The sequence below is a fragment of the Poromitra crassiceps genome (assembly GCF_964638095.1).
Source record: "Poromitra crassiceps genome assembly, chromosome: 12".
Lineage (NCBI taxonomy): Eukaryota > Metazoa > Chordata > Actinopteri > Beryciformes > Melamphaidae > Poromitra > Poromitra crassiceps.
In genome coordinates this window covers 46,828,904-46,851,403 of record NC_139632.1, presented here as the reverse complement: position 1 = coordinate 46,851,403, position 22,500 = coordinate 46,828,904, and the positions used below count along the sequence as shown (strand labels likewise).

Below are 22,500 nucleotides of genomic sequence, written 5' to 3'. Positions count from 1 at the left end.
ACTTAGGTCTATTTAAAAAAAAATCTTCGAGGCCTTGATTTCTCTCTCTCTCAAATTCACAAACTTTCAAGGATTGCAAGGACTGGTGAGAACCCGGTTTTATTTTTTCAGAGACATTACCTTAGAGCAGCTAAAGGCACTGCCAGCAGGTGGCAGTAGTGGCACAGGAGTCTCACAGGAGGAGAGAGGCTACACTGACCTGAGCCCTGTACTACGAAACTAGTTTAACAGATCCGCGATAAGTCCCTTTGATCTGGTTTGACTGAACAGGATCAAAGCTATCTAGTTAACTGATACTACGACGCTGGTTTTTTACTAGGTAAGTGGACCTGGGATCTGCCTGTGCACGCGCACGTTTTTCGCTCGTGCACAGGCGCGCGTCCACGCGAAAGAGGTGCGGTAGCCAATCACATTATGAACAGCTGAGTTGATCCACGCCCACACCCATTTCCACACCCATTTCCTCGTTCCATGAAAGCGCAGTGCATGATCAGAGTTTTAGCGGATATTTAATGTATCCGCGATTTAATGTCAGAATGAAAATCCGCGTTGGATAGTCTGCTGAAGGGCTGTCTAAAGCAGCAGCTTGTATTCACATCAGTCATTTGATTTACTTCGATCAGCGATTTCTGTCTGATACAGCTGCATACATTGATACAGCAGCAACAAATGTAATCTCAGTCTATACATTTCCACAATCTGTAAGCCTATTTAGACCATAGATTTAGAAACGCATGCTCAATGAATAATGATCTCTATCACTCATGTGTGTGGTTGCACTGATCGAATAATTCATATATAAAATAGCCTAGTATAAAGCCTAATAGCCTACTATAAAAGAGAAAACTGCTGAACTGAATTGAGACGATGCAGATTTTCTGGCATGTAGGAGAATATCACCCTCACTCCATTTGAGGGTCCATTCATGATATGCGCCGCGGTGATTAATAGTGATCATATTTCTCCACGCATCGTTGAGCTGTTAAGACATAAAGTGGTAAGTAGGCTTAATTTAATTATGTAGCCTACAGAGCCACACATGTTTTTCTTGTTGTATTCTCAGTTGACTGCAATCTATTTTTCATATGGCGATCTTATATGAACGGTGAGTGACTCCAGAGAGCCGATTATATGGGTCTGTCATGGATTTTGATCTTATCCTCTGAAGCTAACCTGGTCGCGACCAGGTTAGCTTTGCAGCGTCAGTTGCCATGGTGATTGAAAGTTAACTTGCTTTGTAGTACGGCTAAACCAGGTTTAAACTCAAACTTACTCGGATAAGGCATTAAACTAGCTTCGTAGTACAGGCTACTGGAGGAGAATATCAGGCTCTGTATGTTGGCTATCAACTCTAATCTGATGCTGAAGTTAAACCCATTACAAACTGGAGCTGGATAAGACAGACAGACAGACAGACAGACAGACAGACAGACAGACAGACAGACAGACAGACAGACAGACAGACAGACCAGACAAGACAAGACAGACAGACAGACAGACAGACAGACAGACAGACAGACAGGCAGAAAGACAGACAGACAGACAGACAGACAGACAAGACAAGACAGACAGACAGACAGACAGACAGACAGGCAGACAGACAGACAGACAGACAAGACAGGCAAACAGACAGACAGACAGACAGACAGACAGGCAGACAGACAGACAGACAGACAGGCAGACAGACAGACAAGACAGGCAAACAGACAGACAGACAGACAGACAGACAGACAGACAGACAAGACAGGCAAACAGACAGACAGACAGACAGAGACAGACAGACACAGACTCTCTCTCTCTCTCGGCCAGGTAAGGTTTCTGTAACCTCGCGTCACCAGGCTCTTCTCGGCGAGAAAGAGCCTGGCTCCCGCCCACAATTGATTTTGTCACCCTACCTGGTTCCGACCTAGAGCCCGCCCTAGACCGGATGGGCAGCGTTTCTAGCTCGTCAACTTTCACGTTAACTTGACAATTTGACCCAAGTATCAGAACGGCAAACAACAAAACAAAAGATGGACGTACCGAACTAAGTTTTTGAAGAAGTTCTTTTAGAAACATTGCGGATTCACAATCTCACATATTTTAAGCCAATACAGAAGCTTTGCATCAGACAATTAATCGAGGGAAGAGACGTCAAGCTAACAGCAACAAAGACGTTTTTTGGCGCACTGCCTTCCGGTGTTCATTCTGGTTCCGTGGTTTACGCCCCATGACAAAAAGCGGGGTGGAAGGTGCCCAGACTAGGTTTCAGAGTGTCTGGGTAGTGTAGAGGTAAACGCACTCGCCTACCACCGCGGAGACACTCTCAGACAGATGCAGCACAAGCCTCCGCTAAGTACCTGGGGCCGGTTGCACAAAACAGCTTGAGTTAAGACTTTCCTTAGAGTCCGAGTTAAGGTTTCCATAAAATTAAATCGGTTGCACAAAACTACAAAAGACCCTTAAGTCTTGTCCTTAAGTTTTCGTTAAAATGTTTAACCTTAAGGAGAAGACATAAGGTTGTTTTGTGCCACGGAATACATTTGATGGACTTTAAGGAAAATCTTAACTCAAGGTGTTTTGACTCTTAGTGAGTGCTTGCTGAAAGGCCCTCACCTCCTCCAGCGTGCTGTCTGACAGGCCGTAGCTGCTGACTCCCAGCTCGTTCAGCCTCTGGTCCAGCTCGGCCAGGAAGAGCCCCAGGCCGCCGTCCTGAGCGGCGCTCTGCGGCAGGTTGAGCACCGCCTCGCGCCCCGCCTCCTCCACCAGCCGCGCCCCCGGGACCAGGCGCTGTGCCAGGGACAGCAGCCCCGCCAGGTCTGCCAGCAGGGGGAGACAGAGACAGAGATGACATGAGCGATCAGCGATAGATCGTTTAGACAAATTTTTAAGAAAAACTAAAAACTAAACTAAAATTCTCTCGGTCCAGCTTCTCAAATGGGATTTATTTTATTTTATTTTAGTCTTCTATGACAGTAAAGTGATTGGGTTGTGGGCTGTTCATGACAAAAGAAGACATTCATTTGAGAGGATGTTATCTTGGGCTTTGGGGAAAAAGCGATCGACAATTTTCCCCACTTTGTGACATGTTAGAGACCAAACGACTACTCGATTAATGGAGAAAATAATTGACAGATTAATAGAAACGTCATTGGCATTAAAAACCACCAGCCTTATCCTTTAAGAACATGGTAAGCTGCCAGAGCCATCGGCAATATACAGCAGCAGTTTGTTTCTGTTGTAAACTAGAAGGGCACTCGGTGAGCGCAGACCTCTGTCAAGACCAATAGTCCAGTCTGGGCGTAGTGTAGCGCTAGATTCCCCCTGCCTACCAACACAAGGGTCGTAGATTCGCGCCTCCGTGTTACCTCCGGCTTGGTTGGGGGCGTCCATACAGGCACGATTGGCTGTGTCTGCGGGTGGGAAGCCGGATTAAGGGTACTGTATGTGTCCTGGTCGCTGCACTAGCGCCTCCTCTGGTCGGTCGGGGCGCCTGTTCGGGGCGGAAGGGAACTGGTGGGAATAGCGTGATCCTCCCACGTGCTACGTCCTGCCGGTGAAGCTCCCCGCTGTCAGGTGAAAAGAAGCAGCTGGCAACTGCACGTGTGTCAGAGGAAGCATGGTGCTAGTCTCTCTCTACGGCTCTTCCCAGATGGGCAGAGGGGGTGGAGCAGCGACCGGGGCAACAAGGGGAAATTGGCCAAGTACAATTGCAGAGAAAAATGGGGGGGAAACAAAAACAAAAACAAAAAAACAATAGTCCCGTCTGCTGTGATATCCAAATGTTGTGAGTCGGATCGGATCCACTCTGAAGCTTAATGGGTTCTTCACTGGCCCATGATGTCACAATGAGAGAAACAATGGAGGATGCTGATAGAGGCTGACACTCACTGATGATCTGGTTTGTTTACGGTAATTATACTAATGTCTCAAAATAAATGTGGGATTGATTTATTGGTGGTAAATGTGACACATGGCACCTTTATCACTCAGATACAGAGCTGCAGACTCACCTGAGCTGCAGACTCACCTGAGCTGCAGACTCACCTGAGCTGCAGACTCACCTGAGCTGCAGACTCACCTGAGCCGCAGACTCACCTGAGCCGCTCTCCTCGCTGCCCAGCCCCGTGTCGTCACTCATGGACGAGTCGCTGTCCTGAAGCACAGATAGCCACTCAGGGTCAGGGGTCACTACATCACTTCAGAGGTCACTACATCACTACATACACATTTCTCATCTTCACTTCTTTGTTCTTCATGTGTTTGTTGTATGTTTCACTTCTTATATGTGAGTTTTACTTTGTTCTTCATGTGTTTGTTGTATGTTTCACGTCTTATTTGTGAGTTTTACTTTGTTCTTCATGTGTTTGTTGTATGTTTCACATCTTATTTGTGAGTTTTCCTTTGGGGGTGCGATGCTTTCCTAAACCATCTGGGATTTATTTGATGCTCCTACAGTTGGTCATTTGTATGGATTTACGTAGCCATACATCAGAGTGTAGAGCAGCCATTCATACAATACAGTAAATAGTAAATAGTAAATGGGTTGCATTTATATAGCGCTTTTCACCTCAGAGCGTTTTACAATGCCTAGATTCACCCATTCACATTCATACACCAACGGCAACGGCAACCATGCCAAGGCTTCAATACCAGATGACAGCTCTACCTCCTGAGCTACTGCTGCCCCCACAGTTTAAAGGTTTACTATGCAACTCTTTCATTCATTTTTGTTTTTATCCTTATAGAAAAGTTTCCCCTCAAAAACATAAATTTTGATTTCAGTAATTTTATTTATTATACATTTATTATATAATTTAATATTATTTATTATTATTTATTTACCAATACATAAATAAAAAGTTGCTACTTTTGTTATCACCCCATCCATGTAACAGTCTGAAGTTGAATTGATGAAAAAAATCAACCCCAACCTTCCACCTATTTTTCATCATAATTAGTTGCCATCCAGCTAGACTCAGCCCTCAGTCTTAATCCGTTTCACTCCTGTAAGACTGAGAATATTACTATTTAAATCTTTGCATAACGTTAGGTGGCGCTGTTGGAAGCCTTGCATCGGAGAACCAATCATGAGTGTTGTGGGCGGGCCTGCTTTCTGGGGGCAGTTCTCATGCAGAACCGGTGTCTCGCAAAACATTGTCGCATTTGCGGAGAAACATATTAATCACTTAGAAGAAACAAACATAACCTGTTAATAGGACGTGTTTCATCCGGCCCCGGCAGCTAGAGGTCTTTCCCCCAGCGATAAACCCGACTCTCGAGGCTAACGTTATAGAGCCTGCTGATGACTTCACAGTAGCAAGCGGACCACTTCCGGGTAGGAAAAATTATTGTAAAATAAACCACAGCTATAAATTTTGTTTGGAGCATATCAGCTTCATGCTCTGTGTTAGGACTATTATAAATGGCATTGCCGCTACCAAATAAAATTCTAATAATAAATGTAGGCGTGTCTGCTGCCGGCGGTTCTCGCCGGGCTCGGAGACACAGTTTCTGACAGTGAAATTCCCAGACGTTTGGTGGCGCAGCTGACCAAATGTCTGGGAGCCGAGACTACCATCCAGCTGACTTCCCCTAGTGAAATAAATCTTAAATACATGTAGAACAGACTTTCCTTGGTGAAATAAAGGTGAAATAGTACAGTACACATAACAAACGGACCTTGGTGAGAGGAGGCAGTTTCCCGGTGCTGGTACTGGTGCAGATACTGGTGCTGCTGGGTGTGCTGGTGTCCAGCCCCCCCTCCCTCTTCACCACGGTCAGGTAGTAGCCGGTCCCCAGCCGGGCTTTCAGGAAGAGCGGGGAGCCACAGCAGCACAGCGCCCCCTGGGAGATGATGGCGATCCGGTCGCCCAGCAGGTCCGCCTCGTCCATGTAGTGTGTGGACAGGATGATGGTCCGGTCTGAGGCAGAGAAGCAGATTCAGTTCAGTTCTGTTTATTCTTTATTGCCCCCTTATCACACAAGCATGTGTCTCAAAGGGGTGGAGATTGGAACCCACAACCTTCTTGCTGTGAGGTGACAGTGCTGACCACTGAGCCCATATTCATATTCATTTAGGTTGAGACCCCCCCCCCCTTTCCAAAATATTGGAGGGTCCCGAACTCCCTAAGCCCCGCCCCCTCCCTGTCCCAGACCTTTGCGGTATTTGAGCAGCAGGTCCCAGATTCCTCTGCGAGAGTACGGGTCCACGCCGGCTGTCGGCTCGTCCAGAACGACAACCTCAGATCCTCCAACAAACGCTATGGCAACTGACAGCTTCCTCTGCATCCCACCTGAGGCAACAGACAGGAAGATACTTTACATTCTGGAAATTGTTCAAACAGATTATTTTTTTAAACCTTTGTTTATCCCCGGAAAGCTGCTTTACATTCATACTGTTCCACATCTAACTATAACTATAAATACTATAAATGTCTGTCTGTCTGTAGCTCTGTTTATTGCATTAATATGTCAATCTTAAACGTTTTTCTGTACGAAAGGGGCTTTAGAGAAACAAGTGAGAAGTGATTTTACCGGAGAGGTTCTTGGTCTGTTCATGGCGTTTGGGCAGCAGGCCGACGTCGTCCAGTAGAGTGTCGAGCTCAGACTCCACCTCCGCCTCAGACAGACCCTTCAGACGCCCATAAAACCACACATGTTCCTCCACTGTCAGACTGAGAGAGAGAGAGAGAGAGATACAGAGAGAGAGAGGGAGGGAAAAGAGAGAGAGAGAGAGAGAGAGAGAGAGAGATACAGAGAGAGAGAGGGAGGGAAAAGAGAGAGAGAGAGAGAGAGAGAGAGATACAGAGAGAGAGAGGGAGGGAAAAGAGAGAGAGAGAGAGAGAGAGAGAGATACAGAGAGAGAGAGGGAGGGAAAAGAGAGAGAGAGAGAGAGAGAGAGAGAGAGAGATACAGAGAGAGGGAGGGAGGGAAAAGAGAGGGAGTGGAAGAGAGCATACTGTCATTGCTGCAGAATAGAATGTTCTAAAAGCACCAATAGTCAGTGAACAGTACTGAATTAAAAATATTATTATACATCTATTTGATTTTGTCTTAATGCCCCCGGCCATATGTACAGGTGTTTCAGGACAGGGAACAGCGGCCGGTGAGAGGCGGGTCTTACATGTCAAACAGGACGTTGTGCTGCGGACAGACGCCCAGCTTCCTGCGGATGATGTCCATGTCGGAGCGGATGTCCAAACCCTTGATGTAAACCGTCCCCGAGGTGGGAGGGAACAGGCCAGTCAGGATGGACCTGGCAGACACCAAATAGATTATACCACTTTAGACTGCATCAAAATCCCCAAATTCTGATTTTAATTTCTAGACTGGATTTGAAGATTTTGATCAGGGTTCAATATCATGTTTTCTGATACTGACTGAACATGTCTGTCAAATAGGCCATACCACACATCCACTGTACAATAAAACATGTTTTATTATTATCTTTACCCATTTCCGTCTTTCTTTTTTTATGTAATTTTATGCTGTCTTGCTTTTGCGTGTCTTGAAAATGTAGCTTTTTCTTATAATTGTTTTACGTAGTGAGCATTTTAAGTTGCATTCTATGTATGGATGGTGCTATAAAAAGTAAGCTATTATTATCCTATCAACCACAAAAGATCAATAAGTGAAATTACAGTAGGGCCACATCTACATATCTTGTAATAACAATATTTTTCCATGTTTTTCCAGGCTTTTTGTGCAAAATATTTTAAAACCTGGAAGATGTCAAAATAATTGTCCATACTTTATCAGACTTTCCAGAATCCCTGTGAGTACACTCTAACTGTTAGGGTCTAACATATGAGCTATTTAACACATACGCCATGACACATTTATTTATTTATTTCAGTTAGTAGCAGATTCATATTAATTTACTTTATTTCCCTTACTTATTTAAGTATTCTGTTTATCTTGTGTTTTCCCCCTTTTTGAGTTTTGAAGTAAAGTAATGGCTAGTTCACACTATGCGCTCCGAGCCCTCGATGAGCTGTTTTTGGAACTTGGCGACAACCCCCCCCCCCCCCCCCCCCGATCAGAGGCAAATCATGTTGGCTTGGCGCTCGCAAATCGGTGCTCGCTTGTTAAGTGCGAACTAGCTCGGGGAGCTACCCCGAGCACTCACCGACGAGTCACATGAGGTCCAACGGATATCTAGACTGCTTGATATGTAGTCGTGTCGGGGGTGTGGTCAGGAGAGAAGAGTGTAGTGAGGCAGACACGACCGCGGTGATGTGTGTGTCTGCAATGGTCTGACTGAGGAGGTCGTTCTCCGGGATTGGTACAAACTGTCCCACAACCAAAAAACAAATGTAAAAAGCATTTAAGTAGCTATGCAAATCTTATATGTTTACTAAAATCATTCTATTATCCATTCAAAACCCAAATGATATTTGAGATAGCCGTAAACGTAATAACTCCGACCTAATGAATCTAAAATTGAACCAATTTTGGAGAATGACCCATCGATGTGCGTGCGTGTGTTTAGAAAGAATAAAGCCGGTGTGAGACTGTGTTTGTGGACTTGTCAGGGATTCTCCTGGTGAAATATCTTGTAATGTGTGAATCCCTGTCGCAGCTCAGTCATATAGTGTGAAAACCAAAACAACCCAAAGACTCCTGATCACAAGACAGAGGTGTACTGTATAGTGTGAAAGGAACAGAGACTGACGACTCACGAGGATCTTGTCATCTGTACGTGCTATTAGGGGTTTTCTACTCTCCTCTTCACTGCATTTTACATTGTGTAGACATTGTGCTAGGCTTCATAGTATCTCTTACCTCTTTGTCTTTTTCAATGAGCTTCAGCCTAAAGAAAAACTCAGTTTGGACTGAACCAATGATATTGTTTCAGCCTTGGGGAAACAAAAATTCCAGTCAGCCTGTCAGTCGGGCCTGACAGAAAGCATGCGTGCTGCCAGCGCTGGCAGCACGCATGCTTTCTGTCAGTCGGGCCTGACAGAAAGCATGCGTGCAGCGCTGGCAGCACGCATGCTTTCTGTCAGTCGGGCCTGACAGAAAGCATGCGTGTAGCGCTGGCAGCACGCATGCTTTCTGTCAGTCGGGCCTGACAGAAAGCATGCGTGTAGCGCTGGCAGCACGCATGCTTTCTGTCAGTCGGGCCTGACAGAAAGCATGCGTGCAGCGCTGGCAGCACGGTCCTGACAGAAAGCATGCGTGCAGCGCTGGCAGCACGGTCCTGACAGAAAGCATGCGTGCAGCGCTGGCAGCACGGTCCTTACATGGTGGTAGTCTTTCCGGCTCCATTGTGGCCCAGGAAAGAGGTGATCTGCCCCTCGTAGAACTTGAGGTTCAGGTGATTGACGGCCAGCTTGGCTCCCTGCTTGTAGATCTTCACCAGGTTCTGTATGGTCACACCCAGGACCAGGTGGGTTGGCTCGGGCTCAATGCGATCTGTAGCGTTGGGATTATAAAAACCGTGGAAGATTTCAGAAGAGTGATGCTGGGTTGCAATTAACTACCTGATAGGCTAGAAAATCAGCAGAACTCCAGCAGAACCAGCAGGACCAGGATGGAGAATCACTGTAGTAATCCCTAATTTGAAGATATATAATGTACAACATTTGACATAAATAAATAAATAAATACATACATGTACATACATACATACATACATACATACATACATACTGTACATACATAAATAAATGTCTATTTTATGGCTATCTATCACTGACTGCTCTAACACAATAGTGATCCATCCAACCTATATCTAGCTCATGTAAGTGATGTGTTTTATGTTTCCTGTTTGTTTGGAATTAACAGAAGAAGAACTGGGTAGTTACATGAGCAGCGACGACAGCCACCATGACTGAACAGACAGAGAAGAGAAACTCAAACTGCATCAACAGAGAATCCAAGCTCTGCCCACACTGATTGACAGGTGATCTGTTGATTGGGACTAATATCCCTTTTTCACCAGGGGTCCAACCAGGGTTATTCCTAGGTTGATTTTGTGTCTAAAAAGGTTAACCCATGTTGCCCGACTGGGCTTGGCGGGACCAGGGTTGATTTCGGTGTGAATGGCACCCCCCAGGTTGCTATTTCTTATGCTAATTGATATGCATCTCTCCCGGGTTGTGACCTGGGTCCTATCTGAATGATCATGACCAGGGATTAACCCGTGTTGACTGACTTGTTGGTGTGCATTGACAAAAGAAGGGTTTGAACGTGGGTCAAGTAAACCTGCTCCGACCCTGGTCGTTGGTCTGAAAGTGGAATGAATGTAAAAACTTGTAGATTAGCGCTTTAATTTACCCTATAAACACACCGGCCGGTATGAGCACGTTGAAGATTGGCATAAACAAACCACATACAAAAATAAGAAGTTTCCCACCCTGGTTCAGCCAAAAGAAAAACAGCTGCAGTGTGATGGCCCCAACAGAAGATAGTGTGAGGACAGAATGTGATTGGACAGAGAGGATCAGAAGACAGTGAGAGGACAGAATGTGATTGGACAGAGAGGATCAGAAGACAGTGAGAGGACAGAATGTGATTGGACAGAGAGGATCAGAAGACAGTGGGAGGACAGAATGTGATTGGACAGAGAGGATCAGAAGACAGTGAGAGGACAGAATGTGATTGGACAGACAGGATCAGAAGACAGTGAGAGGACAGAATGTGATTGGACAGAGAGGATCAGAAGATAGTGAGAGGACAGAATGTGATTGGACAGACAGGATCAGAAGACAGTGGGAGGACAGAATGTGATTGGACAGACAGGATCAGAAGACAGTGAGAGGACAGAATGTGATTGGACAGAGAGGATCAGAAGACAGTGAGAGGACAGAATGTGATTGGACAGAGAGGATCAGAAGATAGTGAGAGGACAGAATGTGATTGGACAGACAGGATCAGAAGACAGTGGGAGGACAGAATGTGATTGGACAGACAGGATCAGAAGACAGTGAGAGGACAGAATGTGATTGGACAGAGAGGATCAGAAGACAGTGAGAGGACAGAATGTGATTGGACAGAGAGGATCAGAAGACAGTGAGAGGACAGAATGTGATTGGACAGAGAGGATCAGAAGACAGTGGGAGGACAGAATGTGATTGGACAGAGAGGATCAGAAGACAGTGGGAGGACAGAATGTGATTGGACAGACAGGATCAGAAGACAGTGGGAGGACAGAATGTGATTGGACAGACAGGATCAGAAGACAGTGAGAGGACAGAATGTGATTGGACAGAGAGGATCAGAAGACAGTGGGAGGACAGAATGTGATTGGACAGACAGGATCAGAAGACAGTGAGAGGACAGAATGTGATTGGACAGACAGGATCAGAAGACAGTGAGAGGACAGAATGTGATTGGACAGAGAGGATCAGAAGACAGTGGGAGGACAGAATGTGATTGGACAGACAGGATCAGAAGACAGTGAGAGGACAGAATGTGATTGGACAGAGAGGATCAGTTCACATTACCTTGGTGCTCCTCTGTGGGAGCAGGGGGGATGGGCATGCCGGCCTCCAGGGGCACGCCGCCCCAGTAGTTCACCTGGAAGATGAAGTACCAGGGCCGGGGGATCCCATACTCACCTGGAGAGCACACGCGCACGCACACACACACACACACACACACACACACACACACACACACACACACACACACACACACACAGATAAAACTTGGTTAAAACCATTTCTCACTGTATTTGTGTGGAGAGCAAATGCTGCAAAAATACACATCTCAACCAGTTATTTCATCTATGATTGATCATAAAACACGTCAGATTTCATATTATTATATTTCCCCTGGTTGTGTGTGCAGCCTCACCGGGGAACACGGCTTCAATGTACCAGGTGGCGGTGGCGTAGATGAGGGCATCGACGTACAGCATGACGATGGAGGTGGTGAAGTTGTAGGAGTCTCCCTCCACGGGGCTGGAGTGCAGGTTGTACCACTGGATGCCCACACCCTGCTCCTCGTACTGGGAGAAATACTCACAGCCAAACCCAAAGGCCACCGGAGAGAAGAAACTCTGAGGGAACAGGAACAAAACCGTATTCTTCTTTAGATGGACGGTTAAATGTAACCCGACGCTGCCAGATGGGTGGTTTTGTTTTGATCGAGATCTCGCGAGAATCCAGCTGGCTTGCACGGTTAAGTTAAATGCACAATTATGGAAGCTAGGCTTGGACTGATATTCAATAATATCTAATACTGCAATATTTTGTGAATATCACGCTACATCAATATTACATACTCATATATTCCAAGTACATTTTGCTGCCAATACTTCAATATCAGTAGGTTTACTCAAGTAAGATTTTGAATGCAGGATATTTACTTGTAACGGAGTATCTTTACATTGTTGTATTGCTAATTTGACTGAAGTAAAAGCTCTTGGTACTTCTTCTGCTGCTTGTACTCACGGCGAGGATGCGGTGTGTGGTGTTGAGGCGGTCTCTCCATGCGACGCACAGCACGTACGGCAGGTAGAGGCCGAAGTAGATCAGGCCGCCGCAGGCCGCCGCCAGGTTGGCCTTGGAGAAGAAGGTGCTGATGAGGAAACACTGCATGATGGTGGCCGTGGCAAACGCCATCAGGAAGAAGAACACCACAGCCGGGTCGCTGTAGGGCAGGATGTCACCCCACTGAGGCAGGGGGGGGAACAGGAAATACAAAAGATAAATGCTGAGGAAATAGGAGAGCTATTGACACCTCTGAAACCAATAGTATCACAAAAAAACAATAACACAAGTGGGTTACTTGGGGGGTAATTAGAATTAAAGAATGAACTAACCCTTAATTAACAGTTAACTAATGTGTCTAGTAATCATTTACTAATCTACACAATACCGAAAGGTAATGTGTTTGGGTTGAGGCATGATGTCACTGAGGTTAAGATTAGTGCAAGTTTAACGGTCAAGGCTGTTTACTTCAAGGTTAGTTAATTAAGTGCAGATTTATCAATAATCATTTCACACATTCAACAACTAATAATAATATGAATACGCTAATAATAATATTGCTAATTCTCAGTGATGTACACAGTCTCCCAGAGGCAAGCAATGTGCAATGCAATGCTAAGTGTAAATAGTCTAAATCATGTTCAACCCTCTTCCATACTGAAATATCTTATGCTGTCAAACTCCATTGTAGCTGCACTGGAAATATCTTGACGTGGTTTCAAGTAGTCAGTGGAAACATTTACATTAGCGTGACTATTTAACTAATGTGCAGCATGTCCTGTGTTGCACTCTGATGACATGTCATTCTCTCTGACCAATCAGTAGTCTGCAGTGTTTTCACCTTTTGGTATCGCCAAAGAACGTACATTGATAAGAAGTGACACACCAATAGACCGCTCCATTGCAACATTCAGGGTGGCTTTTTCCTCGTTGTGTCCACCTACCTTGAGCAGAGCGATGAGCAGCGCGGCAGACAGCAGGAAGGGCACGATGCTGCTGATGAACCAGCCCAGCCACAGCGTGCCTGTGCCCAGACCCATGATCCTCATGGTCTCCTTCAGCCGCGCCTCCTTCTCGTACACCACGCCCTTAATGATCATGGCCACCGAGTAGATCCAGGCCAGCGTCATGAAGAGGGGCAGCGAGCGGTTCAGCACGCGCAGGAAGCTAAGGGATGGAGGGGGGGTCAGAAATAAAACTACTGTAATGAGGTAGAAGCCTAAAACGGAGGTTCCCAAATACTTTTATATGAGGGACCCTCAAAGATGTTTGATGTAAACAAAACCTTCAGTGAGGAAAAAAAGTCTGACTGTAGAAAATTCTGTTTATTTATGAGCCACGAATCTTTCTAGCGATGCCATTGGCTGCCGTGCTATAAACAATTGAAAAAATGTCATTACAAAGTGTAAATAATATCATTTGGATGGAGAGCTTGTGAAACTGTGATGGCCAAGCGTCTCATTTGTGATTACTACAGCAGAATAACATGGAGCTGATATCACCATTATAAAAAATATATATATATATATATATATGAAATGTGGATTCCCCTCCCCCCCCGGGTTTCTCCCCAATTGTACTACTTTGCTCCACCCCCTCTGCCGATCTGGGAAGAGCTGTAGACAAGCACATGCTTCCTCCGACACATGTGCAGTCACCAGCCGCGTCTTTAAAGTTGTTCCCCCCAGTTCCCCTCCCCCCCCCCGAACAGGTGCCCCGACGGACCAGAGGAGGCACTAGTGCAGCGACCAGGACAGGACACATACAATTCATCCAGCTTCCCACCCGCAGACATGGCCAATTGTGCCTGTATGGACGCCTGATCAAGCCAGAGGCAACACAGGGGCTCGAACCTGTGAACCTCCTGTTGGTAGGGAGGGAATCTACCGCTGCACTACCATTCATTTGTCAGACCCACCTACTTTCAAAAAAAATTTGTATAGTGATATCTTGAATTTTGATCTATCGTCCCATTCCTGAGATCCATATTCGACCATTTCATCAGGTAGGACCAATGGGTAGGACAGAGAGCGACAGGCCACTCACACGTCGTCCACGTAGCAGGGGTAGGGCATCTGCTGGATGTAGATGCCGGTGGTCTGCTGGACCCCAGTGAGCACGCGGGCCAGCGCTCGCTCCACCAGGTCCTGCACGTATACGAAGCCGCCCCACACGTAGCGCATGTCGCTGAAAGGGTCGGCCGCCGGACCGGGATCCCAGAACCTGAAGGAGGAGAAACACACAAGAAGGATCGATGGAGACACCAAGACAGGAGTGTTTTTGTTCTGCCGAGGTCCAGATTCCGATGCTGGTGAAACCATCAGACCTAACGCGATATCAAAAGTGCAAAATAGAGTCTGTTTGTCGGGAAGAAACCTTGTATCTCCAAATTTGTACAAAATGTCAACTTTTCATGAACGAATGAATATTTGTATATTTAACTTGACGGCTATGCATTTTTTGAGTTTAATAGATTTTTCTTCTTATTTTTTAAAGTTACATAAACAAGAGTTGTACAGGGGTTCATCCTACAGAGGGAGCGTGTAATCCAGTTGTAAGGAGTTGCAAGGTTCTCACCCAACCACGACAATCTGTATGAGAGAATATCATTAATACAAAATGATATCAGAGATTTTCTGCCTATTTGAAACAGAGGGATGGTAGCACCCTTGAATGGCGAGCAAGAGAGCTTATCTTTTATCTCTATGTTATATGTCAAATGTCAATCTCAATATATCTCAACATGTAAATAAATTAATCATTTATACATTCTAACTTGAGAATTTAAATAATTTTTGACTTAATTATATGTCATTTCCTATACAAATGAAACACTTTTAAAATACTTTTATGTGTAAATGATAAATAACCAGTTAGTAAATATAAATAAGCGTTGTGTAGGCCGGTACTATGAAGTTACACCATGATGTTTACAATGGTTAGTAAATGCTGAATAGGTGATTTGCATGTATACAGTAAATTTATGTAAATTAGATGGGGGATAAAGCCAGGAAGTGTTGGGAGAGAAGCTCCGCCTCCTCCCTACCTGTCCTTGATCTTATTGGTGCGCGTCACGTCATCGATGTCCATTCGGATCTTGTAGGTGACGTGCGGCGACAGCCTGGAGGAGGAGGAGGTGTTGGGCAGCAGGAAGACCACGCCCGCCCAGAACTGCCTGTCTTCCAGCAGCTCCAGGGCCCTGTCAATCAGCTGACCCTCAGACTCCACCCCTTCCAGCTTGTTCAGGGAGAAACACTGGAAAGAGACGAGGGATGACCAGAGACCGTTTAGAAACGAGATGGCCCAACTGCCAGGCAATTCCCGTATGTGTGTCACGTGGGTTTCGCCACTGCCCCACCCCTTTAGGAGCCTAGTGGCAGGTCTGATTCTATTGACTCCAATGGGGGAAGTGAACGTGAGTACAGATTACCACTGATTCTTCTTAGTTGGTGCTGTAGTGAGTGAAAAGTGATGTTCTCTCTCACCATTTCATACCATTGGCACAGTGTGTGTAATGGGTCATGTTGTTTGTGTATAGAGTATCTTTGATATGACACAGTGTAGAAGAGTGAGAATTAAATACACATCGAATTGTTGGGAACTGAATGAGAAATTGTACTAAGTACTGTAGGACGCTGGAATTTCCCAATTACCGATATGTTTGGAACGCAGCACGAGAAGCAGCCTGTGTGTGTGTGTGTGTGTGTGGAGGAGAACCTGTGTGACTTGAGCGAGCGTGGTGATGGTGTGGTTGAGGTCATTGTAGACGTCCAGCCAGGTGGGCGGAGCTCCGGGCTTCCTGGGGGCGTGGTCAGTGGACAGGAAGCGGGCGATGCGCGACGCCGTCCAGGAAGTGTTCCGCAGACGCAGGTTGACCAGCCCCGCCACCAGCGGCCGCTTCAGCAAATCCTGTCGCACACACATAAATTATAAGAAAGAAGGAGTTTTTAGGTAAGGTTTTTTTTAAGGTAAGGTTTTTTAGGTAAGGGCTAGTCTCCACTGAGCTGAGCTGGTAGTAATGTTTAAAAGTAGTTTTGTCAGGAGACAGCGGGGTGTGTGTTTTGGTGTGTCTCTCTTCCTCTGTGTTCCCCCTCCCCTGTGTGTTTCTGCACTGACACGACTGGCAGCAATCTACACTGAGTACCTGGACCTCGCAGCATGGCTGGAAATCACTCCACTCATCACCAGTAACCGGCATAAAGACCCTGGCTCTGCACCCACTCTTCGTCAGATTATTAAGTCTTCTACCGTGGTAGCTATACGTGGAGCCTTGAATTCCTTCTCGTGTTTTTTCGTGCGTTTCCTGTGGATCTTTGAATTGACTCAATCTCTTGTGTTCAGGTCGGATCTCAGCACCAGACCTCTTCGCAGCTGTGAGCGGAGTTCGGGAATTGTCTCTGCTGTGGCCTGTCAGCCTGCCATTCACTCCAGTGGAGATTATCATTGTGAAAATAAACTTTCTTCCTTTTTTGAGAACTGTGTCCGTGTCTGCTCCTGGGTCCAACCAACTTACATCGTAACAAGTTTGTTAAATTGTTCATGTTTCAGCAGGTGAGAAACCCTGTTAAATATCCTTACCCGTTCCACACAAAAGGGGTGGAGCAGGCAAAGGAAACGGTTGACCAATCAGAATCGAGCAAAGAAGCATTCTTCCGAAGCAGTTTAGTAGACATGCCAACACTAACTGCTACAGGCTTGGTATCTGTAATATGATGTTAGCACAAACCTGAGGCACAGTCTAAAACTGACATATGCATTTTAATAACAAAACACAGCTGTTCTTCTCCCTGCCAGGAAGTTTAACACATGGCACTAATGCTGTGTTCACTTGCTCCACGGAAGCTCCTACTTACCCGTTGTAGAGTCGTAATTACGACAGGACACCATTCAAGTGCTCTTGGTCGGAAAGAGCAACAAACATGGACGCCAGAAGTAAGGTTGTTTTCTTGTGAGGGGTGTTTTCTTACCAAAAGCAAGTAGTGGGTCATTATAGCTACATAGGCCATAATGTGCAACTACGGTACTAAAATAAATGATAGCTATGAACAGAATAACGATATATATAACTTTTTACAGTCAATTGGTGACACGGATTCCATACTTTCCTCCATTGTCGTAGTCCCGAATCCTCACGCAACGTCACAACTCGTAAACTCGGGTCTCATCGAAATTTCCCAAATTCCCACTCGTAAATACGACATTTGAGGGCCGTTCATGTGCTCGCAACCCGTAAATACGGTAAATACGACATTTCACTGATCATACTGTAAGAGGATTTGGATATAAGCATCCACCAAATGGCACATGTTGTGTTAGATCAGGGGTGCCCAATACGTCGATCGCGATCGACCGGTCGATCGCGAAGGTAGTGTGGTAGATCGCATGGCATTGAGGGTTTTTTTTTTTTTTTACATAGTGCCGTAGTGAGGATGGATGATAGGCTAATAGGCCCATTTTTCCACTTGATTGACGTACAGGTAGCCAGTCAGATCTCATCTATACTGCTCATGCAAAAGTTAGCAACCTATCATCCATCCTCACTATGGCATTTGCCACTTGATTGACGTACAGGTGCGCCAGTCAGATCTCGCTGTGGCAGCCAAGTTTGTATATATATATAAATAAATATGTTTGGTAGATCACTTTGACTTGGTCATTTTAACACATTGAATGCCAGCCATGTTTTCATTCCTGTAGGTAAGTTGTGCCAGGGGTGTTTTTGACGATTCTGGCTCATTTTAGAACAGCCGAGGATTCTTTTCTGTTAAGAATTCATGAACACCAATCATCTAAAAATAACTAATAGAATGTGTGCTTTCTCTGTCTAAAAGAGTTAGTTTGCAGAGTTAGTAGTTATGTAGATATTAGCCGTTGAGTACAGCATGGTTTCAGCGTCTGGAAATTTATTCAGAGATAAATGGCTTTTTGTGAAACAGTCACTTTAACCATTCATTTTTGGCATCAGTAAGACCGTCAGACATTCTAAACAATAGTTTTGAACAGTAATTTCCTCCATAACAACAGGAAACACCCCTCTCATTCAAACTCCTCCCTCCGTGTGTCTTCTCCTCCTTCCTCCTAACAGCGGGCGTGTCAGAAGCGCGTTGTGCTGCCTGCCTGTCTGTCTGCGTGCCTGCCTGCCTGCTTGCCTGCGTGCGGGGACGAGTCTGAAATGGATTACTGTAAAATCGCCAAGCCATTTCCTTGAATGGCTTGCTCCCGCGGTGTGTGTGTGTGTGTGTGTGTGTGTGTGTGTGTGTGTGTGTGTGTGTGTTCGCGCGTTGCTCCGCGGCTCTGGGGGGGAGGGGATCTCTGTCCGTTCTGTGTGTGTGTCTCCGGGCTCCTGACTGTAAAATCGCCAAGCCATTTCCGCGGGAGGCGGCTGCTTTTGGTGTACGGGTCCCGTGGCTGTGGCTTCTCTCTGTATCTGTCGCCACTTAGTAATAATAATAAATAATAATAATAGATGGGACTTATATAGCGCTTTTCCAGGGCTCAAAGACGCTTCACAATAGGCTAAACAAAACTAAACACTGAGGGGGGCGGGGGGGTGACGTTAGTAAACATATAACGACAGAGATTACACTAAACACTGAGTACTATGTGGGGGGGGGGGCGATAGTGGTGAGACAAGACAGTAGACAGAGACAGCACACTAGCAAGGATAGGGGGAGGGAGCAGAGGGACTAAGGGAAGGCGGTGGAAAAGAGATGGGTTTTGAGGCGGGAGTGGAAGACTGTGAGGGACTCTGATGTTCTGATGTCTTGGGGGAGGGCGTTCCAGAGTCTGGGAGCTGCCCGAGAGAAAGCTCTGTCCCCAAAGCTGCGGAGTTTGGACTTGGGGGTGGAAAGGAGGTCGGCTGAGGAGGATCTGAGGGACCGGGAGGGTTGGTAGGGGGAGAGGAGATCTGTGAGGTAAGGGGGGGCCAGTTTATGAAGGGCTTTGTAAGTGATGACCAAGATTTTATAGTTGATGCGGTAGGGGATGGGAAGCCAGTGGAGTTCTTTGAGGACAGGGGTGATGTGGTGCCAGGATTTGGTGTGGGTGAGGAGTCGAGCTGCTGCATTCTGAACCAGTTGGAGTCTGTTGATGAGGGAGGAGTTGATGCCGTGGAGGAGTGAGTTGCAGTAATCCAGGCGGGAGGAGATGAAGGCGTGAATGAGAGTTTCAGCAGTGGAGTGTGAGAGGGAGGGGTGAATTTTGGCAATGTTACGGAGGTGGTAGAAGGAGGATTTGACAATTTGACGGATGTGGGGTTCAAGGGAAAGGGTGGGGTCAATGATGACACCAAGATTGCGTGCCTGGGAGGAAGGGGAAACAGTGGTGTTGTCGATGGTGAGGGTGGGGTTGTTGGTTTTGGAGAGAGTGGACTTGGAGCCGATGAGGAGAAGTTCTGTTTTATTGCTGTTGAGTTGTAAAAAGTTTTCTTGCATCCAGGATTTAATGGCAGACAGGCAGGAGTTGATGTGGGAGAGGGGTGGGTTGTGGGGGGAGGTGGTGCTGAGGTAGATCTGAGTGTCGTCGGCATAACAGTGAAAGTCCAGGTTGAAGTGACGGAGGATCTGACCGAGGGGGAGGATGTAAGTGATGAACAGAAATGGACCGAGTACAGAACCTTGGGGGACACCGTGTGAAACTATAGAGGGAGCAGAGGAGTGGTTGTGTAGGGAAATGAACTGAGAACGGTTGGAGAGGTAGGAGTGAATCCACCTGAGTGCAGTACCTTCGATACCGAGATCTTCCAATCTGGAGAGCAGGATGTTATGGTTCACGGTATCGAAGGCTGCACTCAGGTCGAGGAGGATGAGGATGGTGAGGGATCCGGAGTCGGCAGAGGTGAGGAGGTCGTTGAAGACTTTAAGGAGTGCTGTTTCAGTGCTGTGGAGGGGGCGGAAACCAGATTGGAGGGGTTCGAATAGGTCATTGGAGTGCAGGTGGTGTTGAAGTTGGGTGGCTGCTATGCGTTCCAGGGTTTTTGAGAGGAAGGGGAGGTTGGAGATAGGCCGGTAGTGATTGAGGCAGGATGGGTCAAGACCAGGTTTCTTGAGGATGGGAGTGACAGCAGCAGTTTTGAAAGCAGAGGGGACAGTGCCATGGGAGAGTGAGGAGTTGAAGAGGTTTGTGAGGTAGGGGCAGATGACAGGAAGGCATGATTTCAAAAGGGGGGTGGGGAGGGGGTCAAGGGAGCAGGTAGTGGGTTTGGATGAGCTGATGAGTTTGGAGACGGTGGAGGCAGTGACAGGGGTGAACCGGGAAAGACGGCGGTGGGGGGGGAGGCTAGGAAAGGCAAGCGGGATGGAGAGGAGAGAAGCAGGGGTAGGGGCAGCTGGGGGGGACAGAGGGGACAGTGATTGGTAGATGGTGGTGATTTTGTCAGCAAAGAAGTGAAGGAAAGCAGTGCATTGTTCAGATGAGGAGGTAGGGAAGGCGTCGGTGCGGGGCTTGAGGAGGCTGTTGACGGTGGAAAAGAGGGTTTTGGGATTACGGCTGGGATCGTTGATGATGGAGGAAAAATAGACAGACTTGGCGGCAGTGAGGGCATCTTTGTAAGTTGAGAGGTGGAGTTTGTAGGCTTCGAGGTGAACGGTGAGTGGTGTTTTCATGATGAGTCTTTCCAATTGGCGGCCGGTCTGTTTGAGTGTGCGGAGTTGAGGTGTGAACCAGGGTGCAGAGGTAGTGAAGGAGACGGTTTTTGTTTTGAGAGGGGCCAGCAGGTTGAGGGAAGCAGATAGTGTGTTGTTGAGGTTGTTTGTGAGATCATCAGGTGAGGTGGGGGGAGGTTCCTGGGGGAGAGTGTTGGAGATCAGATCGGAGAGTTGGAGGGGGTCCACTTAGTGGTCGGTAAAATAGATTACACACATGCTCTTGCTCCTATAGTTATCTCGAAGATGTAAAAGGGGTTGATTGATGTCCCACCGTCAAAAAAACATGTAAGACGAGTTAGGTCGTCCTTGGCACTTAAGCGCTGGATTATGTAAGACGAGTTAGGTCGTCTCTGGCACTTAATGTGTTAAAAGTAGCTCCCAAGCTGAAAAAGTGTGGGCACCCCTGTGTTAGATCAATGAATTGGCATTAGAGCTGCCATGATTAATCGATAACTATTAAATTAAATGCCAACTATTTTGAGAATTGATTAATCCATTCGAGTAATTTTAAGAAGAGAAAAGTCGAAATTCTCTCATTCCAGTTTCTTAAATGTAAATAATTTCTGGTTTCTTTACTCCTTCTGGCTCTATGAAAGTAAACTGAATATCAAAAGCAGACATTTGAGGAGGTTATCTTGGGCTTTGGGAAACACTGATGGACATTTTTCACCATTTTTTTACATTTTATAGACCAATTAACTAATCATCAATTAATCAAGAAAATAATCCACAGATCAACATGAAAATAATCATGAGTCATAATCATTAGGCATATGCTAAAACTGAGCTTCAGCCCTCTTTCAGAGTAAAGGTGCGGTTGGTGTGTCTGACCTGCAGCAGCTGGACCTCCAGGCTGCTCTCCATGAAGCTTTTGACTTGTGGTCCCACCTCGCTCCAGGCTGCACTCAGCTCCTGCACCATCTGCAGGTCCTGGAAGGTCCTGTTCACCTGCACACAACAGGCCACAGCCTCATTAGCTTAAAGGGCTGCATTTATATTTTAGTCTTTTTCTTCTGAAAGCTAATTTCACCTTTCATGACAACTGTATGGGAGGGGGGGGTGGGGGTTTATATACCTCACTCGTTTATACAGTCTATGGCTGCAAAAATAAGTCTGATTGTATAGAAGTGAATGGGAAAATGACCCAACTTCTAACTTGATATAATGACCTCAGTAAAGTAGTAAGTAGCCGAACAGGGACCAAAAACGGAGCGGAGTCCACGGTGGCTACGTCCATATTTTTATACCAGCCAGTTTAGCCAGTTTGAAGGTTATTTTCTGTTCTTAAAATCAGTTTCGCTTGTAAAATACTGAAATTGGTTGGTGAAGTTTGGAATGGACACTGTAACCAGTGGACAAAAAGTCAATTTCCTGCCGTCAACCACATTTTTGTGTACATACAACTAAGATACTTGATTGTATTTGGCAGAGAG

At 46.3% G+C, this 22,500-nt stretch overlaps 1 protein-coding gene across 1 annotated transcript in view; it reads right to left on the bottom strand.

Annotated features, from left to right (window-relative positions):
- The window catches only part of abca7 (ATP-binding cassette, sub-family A (ABC1), member 7), a 61,895-nt gene that overhangs the window by 22,593 nt on the left and 16,802 nt on the right, over positions 1-22,500 (bottom strand). Inside the window, exons 11-25 of the mRNA XM_083648163.1 lie at positions 21,899-22,015; positions 16,140-16,331; positions 15,469-15,677; positions 14,469-14,645; positions 13,367-13,589; positions 12,384-12,605; positions 11,785-11,989; positions 11,433-11,546; positions 9,228-9,399; positions 7,106-7,237; positions 6,517-6,656; positions 6,138-6,275; positions 5,662-5,903; positions 4,078-4,135; positions 2,596-2,798 (exon numbers count right to left, since the gene is read on the bottom strand). Of these exons, the coding sequence (XP_083504289.1) occupies positions 2,596-2,798; positions 4,078-4,135; positions 5,662-5,903; positions 6,138-6,275; positions 6,517-6,656; positions 7,106-7,237; positions 9,228-9,399; positions 11,433-11,546; positions 11,785-11,989; positions 12,384-12,605; positions 13,367-13,589; positions 14,469-14,645; positions 15,469-15,677; positions 16,140-16,331; positions 21,899-22,015 (2,544 nt within the window). The remainder of the gene's footprint in view (positions 1-2,595; positions 2,799-4,077; positions 4,136-5,661; positions 5,904-6,137; positions 6,276-6,516; positions 6,657-7,105; positions 7,238-9,227; positions 9,400-11,432; positions 11,547-11,784; positions 11,990-12,383; positions 12,606-13,366; positions 13,590-14,468; positions 14,646-15,468; positions 15,678-16,139; positions 16,332-21,898; positions 22,016-22,500) is intronic.